Raw genomic sequence first — 13,107 nt, forward strand, 5'->3', positions numbered from 1 at the left:
TTGGTTTCGTTTTCTTTTCTGTCCCTCATGCCTGGGCATGTTTTCCATGTTGAGTGAGCGCCTGATGTTTTGCACACAAATGTATGCAATGCCGTGAAGAAAAAAAATCCCATCAGAACATAGAGGTGGGCGAGCCAACTAATTAACAGAAAGAGCCGAGACAGAGCGAGGACCCCGGCCGACCAGTTCAATTTCAAGCGTGCAGCGTAACCTGGGGCCACTAACATCCAGAGGAATCAAAAACAACGCTGAGGTACCAAAAACTATTCAGACTATGCAGGGATTGACTATTTACAAACAGCAATGGGGTCCCTTTCTAGCCTGAACCATATGCCATGATATGGGACTTTCCAACGGTGATTAAAGCAAGGTTACTCATAAAGGATACAAATGAGTACACAAAGCTGGTCAACTGTTTACAACTTATTTCGTTGAGTGGAATATATTTGGCTCTTAACTTGCACTGGACAGAAATCTTTTCTTTATGAAGGTTGACTCAAGGAGCAGTGGTTATGTCTAAAGTGAATAGCCAGACCTATGGTGAAAATTCTTTTAAGGCACCCAGTAATTTGCAATTACTCCCACAGCCCCCCAAATGAAAACAGGTGTCTTAGGAGCAGGATAAGTAGGCCAACACAATGCATTATGAACAGTGTGTCCTCGAAAAAGCTTCCTCTTGTACTATGGAGAATGTGGGAGAAAAAAAACCAAAAAAAAAACCTGACCTTCCGGTTGACATTACTGACCTCAGTCTGAAATCCATACGCTCATACCACTTAACCTTCTGCTCACACTCTCCTCTTCTTTTTCTACCAACTATCAAGCTCCACATTGTCTCCCTTATGCCATCCTCACCAGAACCTTTTATTCTACAAGCACACACTGAAGAGTGCATAAATACAAACAACCAAATAGCAATTACAATTACATTAAGAGGAACTGAAGGACCTGGGAGTTTATGACTTCCCAAGTGATGTCTTGCAACTTTTAAGTTACTAAACAGCATATATCTTTTCAATATATGTTAATTTAAAAGGCAGATTGATGCTGGGGTTGACATTTATAAAGTGTATATATGGAACCTGCAAGTCAAGGACTTTGCATATACTGCTTTCAAAAATGAAAAGAGAAATGCTGGTAAGAGAAGCAGTCCTTCATATGGATGTGTACTGGGAAGTCTAGAGAGGACCAGGTTCCATCAATGGCTCTGCTATCAAAGGAAGTGGGATGGTGTAACCAGCAGAGGGCTCCTAGATAGTATTCAATCAAGAACTTTATTTCTTACCATAATCACAAGTGCTTTATTTGTACAATGAGTGTTGGTGCCCATCGCGAGACGGACAACCTTGGTCACCGGAGATCGTTCAGGCAGGTCCATGTTGGCAGACCTGGGCTCCTACATAGAGTACACTGAGAGAGAAATAGTGCTGCTGTTTGGTGTTATTGATCTTAGAGGCCTGAGGCGGCCTAGATGGAAGGGGGGACGCATACCAGTGACCTTTCTTGGTGACGTTGATGCGCTACTCGTGGGGGCGGTGCCCTTATCTAAGCACTACCCTCCCACATGTCAGTGCCCTGCAAGAGGGGAGGCCTCCATGCTGCCCAGGGGACCCTGTACACAAGCATAAGGCGGCCACAGCCTGCACCAAGAAGGACCGCAGCTTGAGGGACATGCTGTCCAAGCAGACTAGGGGCAGATCAGGGGACGGGCCTCCCTACCCATGCACAGCAGCTTGATGGAGAGGATGCAGATATCCTAGAGACCTACACATTTCTGGAGGCCTTCTTCGCCTCCTTCTGGGAAGGTCTGCAAATTGTGAAGAAGGATCCATCTCAAGACCAGAAGGAGGTCCATCGTGGGTTGGTAGAGATGGGAGACAGGGTCTACAACCTAGAAGACCACAAGACGGGTCAGGATAAGGAAATTTAACATCATCAGGAAGTAATACGACTCTGCGACCAGCAGACTGACTTACAGGCACAAAGCGGAGGATCTTGAAAATAGACTACGGCGAAATAATATACACATATGTGGGGCCCCTACCAATGCTGAGGAGCTTTACATCACGACCTATAAAAGGGCACTGTTTCTTCAGACCCTGGAGGAGGCACCAGACTAGGACATCCAGCTCGACAGGGTCCACAGAGTTGGCCCTCAATGACTGGAGAACTTCCGCCTAGCCGATATCCTGGTTTGAGTTAATAATTTTCAGCTTAAGGAACAGATCCTCCGTAAAGCCAGGGACTTGCAACCTTTCAAGTTCAGAGGTCACACGCCAGTCCTCTACAAGGATCAGTCGGCATTCACTTTGCAGAAACTTAAGGCGTTCCACCCAGTCACAGCCCATCTTCACAAACAGGGAATATCCTACTCCTGAAGACAACCCTTCCACATAGTCTTCCATATGAAAGGGACACTACTCCAAATTCGGTCCCTGGCATAATGAGAAGCCCTCCAGGGATGCCCAGCAGGCCAGCCCCCAGAAGCATAAAGCCAGGAAACGCTCTCAACTGCAGGGGGCAGTATCTCAAGTATAGGTTGCTGTGGTGGGGGGGACGGGACTGGTGAGACAAGGGACTACGCAGAGCTACGGACCCCTCTACCCACATGCCTAATGGGTCTATAGTGGGCATTTCCAGATCTTCATATTTATTGTTCTCATGTTTGTTAATGTTGCTTGTTTTGGTTTTTGGGAAAGGAGTACATTTATTCTCAGAAGGCACACTACATAATGGGCAGGTAACTAAGCACGACTTCCCTGATCCATTGTGGCCCCAAAAGGCATGTAGAACTGCTCTTGTGACAACTGTTGGCTGTAGAGCAGTGACCGACCCCATCCAAACACACAATCAGCTAAAAGTTGATACCCTAAACTTAAAGGGGCTTAATAACCCAACCAAGCGTCATGTGATTCCCTCCAACCTACAACAATCCGGGGCAGACCTGTGCCTAATATTGGAGACGCACTTCCATCCTGGGGTATGCTGTAGACTTGGATCCTGGGCCTTCCCACACCAAAAACTGGCAGAGATTAAGGAGCAAATATTAGCGTACATAGTGCATGTAGGAGATCATTCCTTTATTGTGGGTTCCCTTTACGCGCCCAACGAGGGTCAGTAAACCTTTCTTCCTTAGGTGCTGGCGGAGGTCAAGTCTCATCAGGATCGGAGGGTGCTCCTGGGTGGAGATTTGAATGGAAAATGCTACTTACCAGTATGCATCTGTTCTTGGCATGTAGAGCTGCAGATTTGTACATGGTGCATTAGATCGCCATCTGGTGTTGGGCTCGGATGCTTGCACCTTGTTGTCTTGGAAGAAGTCTTTTGTAGTCACGAGATAGGGGACTCCTCCCTTGGACGATAGTGCGCATGGGCATTGACTCCATCCTCAGATTGTTTTTCGCCATGATTGGAAATGATGGAGTCAGTAAGAAATAGAAAAGATGTCCATGTGAATGTAATTAAGATAATACTGGAACGGATACAGTTCCCGGGGAGGCTGATGGGCGTGTACGAATCTGCAGCTCTACATGCCAAGAACAGATGCATACTGGTAAGTAGCATTTTCCGTTCAAGGCATCTGAGCTGCAGATCTTACACTGTGCATAGACTGTATAGCTGTGTCTCCCCTAGCGGTGGTCACCTATATCCGTGACAGTGGTTTGAAAAAGTGTTTCAAGAACAGTTTGGCCTACAGAAGCTTGTTTAGCTTGCACGTCAACACAGTGTTTGAAGGTGTGCGGTGTAGACCATGTTGCTGCTTTACATATGTCATCTAAGGGAATGTTCCCCAAGAATGCCATGGAAGGCCCTAGTTTGCGTGTTGAATGAGCTATAGGGGGAATGGTTAATGTGCATTTAGCCTTTTGGTAGCATCTTTGAATACATTTTACTATCCACCTGGCAATCCCAGCTTTGGAGATGGGGTTACCCTTATGAGGTAGAGAGAAGGCTACAAACAGTTTTGTTTTTCGAAAGGGCTTAGTCCTGTCGATGTAATATAGTAGTGCTCTTTTAACGTCTAGAGTGTGAAGGGCTCTCTCTGCTACTGAATCTGGGTTTTGGAAAAACACCGGTAACTCAACTGATTGGTTTAGATGAAAAGCAGAGATGACTTTGGGAAGGAATGTTGGATTTGTTCTGAGAACCACCTTGTTACGATGTATTTGTAAGAATGGGTCTTGTATGGTTAAAGCCTGGATCTCACTTACTCTCCTGAGAGAGGTAATTGCGACAAGGAAAGCTACTTTCCATGTGAGGAATTGAAGTTCACATTTATGTAGAGGTTCAAATGGGGGACCCATGAGCCTGGTAAGAACAATGTTTAAATTCCACACCGGAGATGGTGGTATTCTGGGAGGAATTATTCTTTTAAGGCCCTCCATAACCGCTTTAATTGCAGGTGCTCGAAATAGTGACAAGTGTTGTCTATTTTGTAAATAAGCTGCAAGTGCTGTGAGATGTAACCTTATGGATAAATATGCCAGATTACATCTCTGCAAGTGTAACAAGTAACATCCAGCGGATCAATATGATTGTTGTTGCAGTAGATGACAAATCTTTTCCATTTTGCTGCATAGCAAGCTCTAGTAGTTGGAAGTCTGGTTTGTTTAATATTTATACAGTCCGGTGGAAGGTTAAGGTAACCGAACTCTAGGACTTCAGGAGCCAGATTGCTAGATTCAGCTGACCTGGGTCGGGGTGTCTATCTCCCCATGGTTCTACGCAAGCAATGTTGGGGAGAGGCGTAGTTTTTGGTGTGGAACTACTGGGAGTTCCAACAGGGTCGTGAACCAAGGTTGACGTGCCCATGTGGGAGCCACCAGGATCATTTTGAGAGACTGTTTGAGCTTGTGTACTACTAGGGGAATCAGTGGGAGTGGCGGAAAAGCATACGCAAATCTGCCTGACCAATCATCTATATCGCATTGCCTTTGGATAACGGGTGTGGAAACCTGGCGGCGAAGGTTGGGCATTTTGCGTTTGCGTGTGTGGCAAACAGATCTAGGTGTGGTTGACCCCACAACTGAAAAAATGGTTGAAGAACTTGGGGATGAAGTTCCCATTCGTGTATTTGCTGTATCTGTCGACTGAGCAGATCCGCAATCTGATTGTGAACTCCTGGAAGGTGTTCTGCAAGCAGGTATATGTTTTGTGGAATGGCCCATGTCCAAATGCTTTGTGCGAACTGGGATAGCTGCAAAGAATGTGTGCCCCCATGTTTTTGTATGTAATACATGGCTGTCATGTTGTCCATCCGGACTAGGACAGTCTTGTGTTGTAGATGTAGTTGGAAATCTTCTTCTGGGACATCTGGGCCTTCATCGAAGATGTCCCCTGGTGCCGGAGCTGCTTTCTGCGCCATGATGTGTCGTCGGGCCCGACGATCACAGATTGTCTTTTTCGATCGAAAAGAGGCGCAGGCCTGGCAATTGTTCTCGTCGTGTTCTGGCGAGAGAGACAGGTTACAGACCTTGTGATGGTTACGATGTGGGAATTTAGCTCCACACTGGGGGCATTTTTTAAATGGAGTCCTTTTCATGAGCTGTAGGCCCGACGGCGTGGATGGGCCCAACGGCCCGAGTCGACGACCGGAATCGAGTTGTTGAGTTCCGCGTGTGAGTCTAAGGGTAGCTGCCCTCCGATGTAGGCGGGATCGTCGGTGGCAGGTTTGTATTTTATTTTTTTAAATCAATCCTGGGATTGAGAATTCTAGTTCTCGCTGGGTCCCTGAATATGTCGGGCGTGTTTAATGACCCCTTTGAGCATTGGCAGTATTTGTACAGGTTTTTGCGACTGTTTAAAAGTGTCTAGGAGGAAATCCTCCTCTGCCGGGTCTGAATACATGTGAACGCCATGGTAAATAGCAGCTCTGTTAACCAGCTGCCCAAATCCAATATTGTCATCTGGGGGAGATGGTTTTGTTGGATATGGCTGGGGATCTGGGGGGGGGATCTATTGGGTTGTCCTAATCGTCCTAGTCATCCTGTGGTGTGTCCGTATCATTGTCAGGGTCAGTGAAAGGGTCATTGTTGCCCCCCTTCCCCCTACGTCGTCATCATCATCATCATCGTCATCATCATCATCATCCTCCTGTGGTGGTTGTGTATTTGGAAATGGTGTAGGCTGTGGAGGTGAGAGAGGTATAGGAGGAAGAACAGGAGAAGAGGGTCTTATAGGTGAAGTGGCACAGTCTTTTTTCTTCAGAGGCACAGCAGGAGTGTCTGTTGTGTCCAGCTTACTCTTCTTTTGTGGCACAGCGGCCACATGTCCTGTTTTGGGGTCGATATGCAATTTTCACTGTTTAGGATCAACGGGATCCAGTCGAAAAAGTTCTTCCTCCTCGACAATCGCTTTCGGCGACGACTTTTTTGGGTCCAAGCGGGGTTGAGGTTTGTGCTCCAAGGCCTTAGGAGATGATTTAGAGTTCTTTGGCTTGGCTATGGAGACCGAAATCATCTTCGGTTCTGAAGGCTTTGGATCCAAAGGTATTTCTTTCGGTGTCGAGGTGGTCAGAGCCGATTTCTTTTTGGGAGTGGGGTGGTCACTAGGTTTCAATGCCGAAGGCGCTTTCAGGATGGGGATATGCGGTTTGCTCAGTCCAGAGCTACAGGAAGGCTTTTCCTTAATCTTCGGAGCCGAGCCCGAAGGCGGGGCTTCTGAAGTCTTTTTTTGGTCGCGACTGGGGCCAGAAGGCAAAGTCTTGACCAGGGCCTTCTTTTTCTGGGGTGGAGTGGGGGTAGGGGCAATTGTACTCACTCGTTGACCAGGAATGATGTGGTCGCCTGAGTAGTCTGCTTCGGACACGATTTTGAGGTCTTCGGAATCTTTTTCTGGGACATCTGGACGTCATCGAAGATGTCCGCTGGTGCCGGAGCTGCTTTCTGCGCCATGATGAGACGTCGGGCCTGATAATCACGGATGGTCTTTTTCGATCGAAAAGAGGCGCAGGCCTGGCAATTGTTCTCGTCGTGTTCTAGCGAGAGACACAGTTAATCAGACCTTGTGATGGTCACTGTGTGGGACTTTAGCTCCACACTGGGGGCATTTTTTAGATGGAGTCCATGAGCTGTAGGCCAGACGGCGTGGATGGGCCCATCGGCCCGCGTCGACGACCAGAGTCGAGTTGTTGAGTTGCGCGTCGAAGATCACGCGATCGATAACAATACCGGAGAGTTTGCGCGTCGAAAAGTTTGAAAAACAACGTTTTGAACCGGAGCTCAAAAGTTACATCCGAACCCAATGGCGGAAAAAAACAATCTGAGGATGGAGTCGATGCCCATGCGCACTATCGTCCAAGGGAGGAGTCACCTATCTCGTGACTACAAAAGACTTCTTCCAAGACAACAACAAGGTGCAACCATCCAAGCCCAACACCAGATGGCGATCTAATGTACAGTGTACAATCTGCAGCTCATATGCCTCGAACCTGGTGTTTCACAATGAGCTAGACCTGAGCCGGGGGCTCGGTGGCTACGGGAACTGGGCCTCAGAGATCTCTGGCGAGACCTCTACCCCCAGACCAGAGAGTACACTTTATTCCCACGGCCACAAGACTTGCACCTGGCTCTATCATTTTTGGGGACCACAGGGATCAAGACTTTGCTTACAGACACTGAAATCTAACTCAGTTCCCTATCTGACTATGCTGCAGTCTCTCAGGTCCTTGGTCTTTCGCCTTCACAGCGGACATTCTGGCCGTGGAGAATGAGAGAAACCGTCCTTCAAAGGTCTGCGGTTGTGGAACAGATCACCCAAGCAATCACAAACTAGTTTGACCTTAACGATACCGCTGATACTTCCATCTCCTTCCTCTGGGAGATGCTAAAAGCAGTGGCTCAAGGTGGGCTAACAGCAATCTCTGTGGCCGATAAGCTTTGGCGGCACAAATTGGAAAAGTTGTGTCAGCAAGTGCTGCTGCTGGAAAGGAAACACAAATGCATAGGCACATCTCGCGTTTGGAGGCAGCTCACAGAATTGTATTTGGGACATGGCTGAGCGCACTCTGCTTAGACTTCGCCATTCTTTTAATGTGGCGGTGGGGGGGTGGGACGACAAGGATAGGCGCCTGCCGGCCAACCGACTTCGTGCCTAAAGGCAGACCACAGGGTTAGAGTTTCTCTGGGCGCATGATAACCTCGAAATCATTGGGGATGCCTTCATCGCATTCGCCCTCCCCCAGTTTTAGGAGGACCTCTACACCCACCAGAAATCCAATGGAGAGGGCCCAGACTGCTACCTCAAGGGTGCTCAAACCACGTAATTGATGCTAGATTGACCAATCAGGAAAGAAAAGATTATAATCAAACATTGCTTCCCGGCTCAGTTTTACAAGAAGTTCTGCTCGATTCTGGCACCCGTTTTGACCAGACTGTCGAACGCGATCACCGGACCGGGGGTGGTCCAAGCTTTCATACTGGATGCATCTATAGTGGTCATTTCCAAACCCGGGAAAGATCCCCAGCAATGTGGGTCCTATAGACCAGTATCTCTCCTGAATGTAGACATCAAGCTTTTTACCGGCATTTTAGAATCCTGACTGAATCCACTCATTCTGGGGCAGATTGAACCGAACCAGGTAGGATTTGCTCCACACAGACAATGTAGTGACAATACCAACTGAATCCTTCACCTGCTCGATAAAGCCAAATGCTCCAGACCGGAGATTATGCTGCTGGCCATAGATGCGGAGAAAGCGTTTGATGGAGTACACTGACCGTACGTGGAGGCAACACATGCTCACTTTGGCTTCGCGCCTTGATTTTGGTCCTGGAACCTCGGGAACTACAGTCAACCTAAAGCAAGTGTATGGGTTAATGGCTAGACTTCGTACCCATTTACTATTTATCATGGGATGAGGCAGGGATGCCCACTCTTGCCTCCATTTGCTCTTTTCATGGAATCCTTCACCCAGTGGGTCGGAGACAATCCGCACATAACGGGAGTCATCTTTGGCGGGGAGATGCATACCCTTGCTCTCTATGCAAACAATGTAATTGTTGCATTAGATGACCTTCTAGAGGCTCTCCCTGCCTTTTTGGATGAATCGGAGGCTTTTGGCATCTCAGCGGGCTTCCGGATAAATATACAGAAGTCACATGCCCTCAACCTTTCGGTTCACCAGGAAACAGGGACTCTTCTTGCGCACTGGTTTCCGATTCAATGGCAACCCATATCTAGTCTATATTTAGGAATACATCTCACACCGACCATTCAAGAGATGTCCTTCCTTAATTTTCAAGCGCTCCTCCAAACACTTCAAGAGAGACCTGGCGTAGTCAAAACTTTATCCCCTCTCCTGGCTAAGCTGGATAGCAGCAATAAAGATGACAGTGCTCCCAAAAAATCCTCTTCCTTTCTCAGACGCTACTGATTGATGCCCCAGCAGGCATACTTCAGACCCTGCAGAGCGAACTGAACCACTTTGTGTGGGCTGAGAAGCAAACTCGGACGAGCAGGACATTGAGATATCAATCTCCACTGAAAAGGGGACTGGGGATTCCGAACCTCCTACATTACCAAGCTACCCAACTCCGCTACATGGTGGAGTGGTCTAGGGAGGAATCCGAAAACTGTTGGCTGTTTATAGACTGAGCAATCGCGGGTATCTCCATTTGGAAGATCCTGTTCTTGACAGGTCTGCAGAGGACGTGAGGTCTTTATTCCTCACCGGTCACTAATACAGCCTTGAGAGTGTGGGATCGAGTTGCATTGTGCAAAGGGCTTTCTACATTCACCTCCCCGCTGACCCCACTAGTGAACAATGCGGCCTTTGCCCCAGGCCTAGATCAAGTGGCACTGCGACACTGGCAGTGCCAGCAGTTGCTCTGTCGGACACTTTTGTGACAAAGAGGACACACTCTTGAGCATTTTAGGGGAGGACTCTGCGCTTCCGGAGTCGGAAAGGCTGCAATACCAGCAGATCGGGCACTGGGTAATGCATCCAGAGGTGCATACTGGAGCTCAGCGGCCCCTCAAAGCTTTTGAAAAATGGTTCCTCATGAAAACTTATGACAAATGCCTCATTATAGACCTATACAGCATTTTGCAACACCCCCCCCCCCCCCCCCCAGCGGCTAAGACACCGTGACAAACGCTAGAAATTTAAGTTGGGAAGGCTGCTCACAGCTAAGGAATGGGTAGAGGTGTACTACAGGGCACTCCATACGGAGAATTATACAGCCGATATTGACTGCTACGATAACATTTTTTAAAATGCCACATACTCGTACCTTACCCCAGTGCTTGTGCACAGGGGTAATCCCTCTCATAGCACTGATTGTTGTAGGCCCTGTGGCTCCCCCAGGACACCGATACATTTGGTCTTGGGATGCCATAAACTCACACAATACTGGGAGGAAACCCTGAACAATATTGACACACCTAGATACTCAACTACCTTGCTTTCCCACATGTGTTATCCTGGGACTACCTAATGTCCTAACCTTCCCGCTTAAATCCTGCAGGGGGCCAAGGTTCGGCTGGGCACTGGGGGCGGCCCTCCAAAACATCCTCGATCAATAAGGCACTGATGTGCTACCAACTCACCAGTGGTGGCTTCGCCTGCTCTGGCATGTGCTGGGTATGGAGCAGCTCCTCTTGGCCCTCACTGCTCAGGGAGATTCCTTTAGGGAGCTCTGGAGCCCATACCTGGCTCTTCTTTCTAAGGAACTCTGGGAGTTGACTCCTGCGACTGACTGATGTAGAGGACCCCACGCCGCCCACAAACGACACCAAACGGAATCATTTTGTGCCCTATCGTACAGGAAGGGGAGGTATTCTGTTATTCCATTGTTGTTTATATGATGTCATTTTGCTCCCCACTGTCATACAATATAATCTTGATTTAAAAAGATTTGTACCATATACAGTGCTGGATCAATTGTGAATTTAGTTTTGGTATTTTAGGTACCGGTTCTGCTGTCCTAAAGGCTTAATTTCATAATGTATTTTCATTTGTGCTGTACGTTCTTAAATAAAATGAGCCATGATGACTATTTTCTTTAAAATGCGTGCACAAGACCCATTGCATCTTGAGACCAATTTCGCAAAAAGAAAGTCAGAAGCAGAAATTTCCAATTATCAAAAGCACTTTTTGGTGTGACCCAAAAAAAAAAAAAAACAAAAAAAAAAACGTTTTGCAATCACATGAATGTCTACAAATGAAGCTCAACACTAGGAATAAATTTATAAAAACAAGTTACTTCGTCAAGTTATCAAAATAGCCCCCAAAAAACAAAAAGCCTTTTAAAAAATCTATAGAAATCACCAGTTCTGAACAAAACTCCTGTGATGTGTAATTTCTGGGCATTTTCTTCCATATCAGAGAAAGCGCTCAAGTTTCATATGGAAGGAAAGCAGGGCTGAGTCGGTGTTTAGCACTTTACAAGGAAACAGAAACACTTGGGTCACATAATGAAGGAACAGGTCTTAAGTATCAAAATGTCATCAGGATCTAGGGAGTTGAGAAACATTTTTGAAGGTGTGAGATTACAGTGTTCAATGTAAAACCTTTTTTTATTTTAATTTTAAAGACCTCTTGCTAATGCATTTACTTGGAATGCAAATACCGGTTGAAGGTTTTGACTCCGAATTGAACCGACCTATATGACTTAATTGTAACTGTGGTTTATTTCATTCAAAAGAGGAAACTGTTGACCAAACATTTTAAATCATCTCTTTGCTAGATCGCACTGGACCGATTCATATACTAAACAAAATATAGTAGTGTTTTTTTATGGAAATGGTTATCCCATCACTGGTCTGCAGATGTGGTCCACGTGCATTGCGGCTACGTCCAAGACTGGGAAATATATTTTTAACATACCCTGCGCTTTTTCTTTAGCTGTTGAATGGATTCACTGTATGGTGGGACACACTCCTTTTTTTCAAAGTCCGGGGTTATAATGCTTCGCTTTAGGACCTAAAATGGAATTGAAAACTTGCATTTCATAAAATAACACAACAAAAAATACCTCATTTGATATGTTAATTGCTGCAAGAACAGTGATATTTAATTACATAGGCGCAATCATTCTAACAAAATAATCAGATTTACCCAATAGCAACACATGAAATTGTACAGTTCACATGAAGATTAGTGACATCAGGCTAAATTGGACCTTGAATGGACATGTGAGGCACAGGATGCAATTCCTTTAACCTATTGTGTGCAATGGAAAGAGTAAAGCTCTGGATTACTAGTCAGGTTTTAATCAGATAACCAAACGCATTTCTAGCTCACGTTTAATAGCGATTTACAAAGAAATGCTTTACTATATGTGGGGTTCATCCGAAAAAAATTATAGACTTATTTCCAAGGAACTTATTCACACCCAGCCTTATAACCAGCACACTCTTACCTCCTGGTTGTGTTTTTTCTCCTTTACTTTTAGTGAACTGGACTTTGGTGTTTGTTTCAATCCATCAAACCTGATGTATAAACCTCCAATGTCTTTGATATTGAGGCCGGTGTCTATGGTGGTTGACAGTACGCTGCAAAAGAAAACATTGGGTAAAGTACTGTTGCAGACCACAGGCTTCTTTACTATTGAATACTCAAATGGGTTAAATTTCATGTTGAATGGCGACTTCTAGCATTTTAAACCAATCCCCATCAGTTACGGGCATACCAGATCCTGCTCCCATTTGTCCCTGAATGGACAAAGTGATAAGGTCATGCTTCACAGACCCCCCCCCCCCCCCACTCCTCCCCTCGTGAGTGTGCCAGAGAGATCTGAAATCAGTCTACGAGGGTACTCCGGGGCACAGAACTGGCAACCTCCATGTGTCATAGGTTCCGAGCCCTGTCCTCTCCAGTGTTTCTTCACCGTCACCATCATTGTGCCATATAGTAGGAACTGCCTTGCTGGTTGCCATATTCTACTCGCGGGTATTCAAAGGAGAGTAATATCCCCAGCACAGTATAGTGAACCCACTGTTTCTATGCCTTCATCCAACCAGTTGTAAGCGCCCTCTCTCAACCCCATTGTGTAAGTATTAACAGAGCTTGGAATGGTAGCGTTGAAAAATATTGTGTGGTTGTCTGGGTCTTCTGCAGAGCTCGATGCCAGCAGTGCCGAACCACTTTCAGATCATTCCTGCCTG

The 13,107-nt window shown here is 46.5% G+C and overlaps 1 protein-coding gene across 1 annotated transcript in view; it reads right to left on the bottom strand.

Annotated features, from left to right (window-relative positions):
- The window catches only part of DNTTIP2 (deoxynucleotidyltransferase terminal interacting protein 2), a 94,071-nt gene that overhangs the window by 24,444 nt on the left and 56,520 nt on the right, over nucleotides 1–13,107 (bottom strand). The window contains exons 3-4 of the mRNA XM_085605795.1: nucleotides 12,363–12,495; nucleotides 11,828–11,923 (exon numbers count right to left, since the gene is read on the bottom strand). Coding sequence (XP_085461921.1) covers nucleotides 11,828–11,923; nucleotides 12,363–12,495 — 229 coding nt within the window. The remainder of the gene's footprint in view (nucleotides 1–11,827; nucleotides 11,924–12,362; nucleotides 12,496–13,107) is intronic.

This window comes from Triturus cristatus, chromosome 1_2 (assembly GCF_964204655.1).
Source record: "Triturus cristatus chromosome 1_2, aTriCri1.1, whole genome shotgun sequence".
In the NCBI taxonomy this organism is placed as follows: domain Eukaryota; kingdom Metazoa; phylum Chordata; class Amphibia; order Caudata; family Salamandridae; genus Triturus; species Triturus cristatus.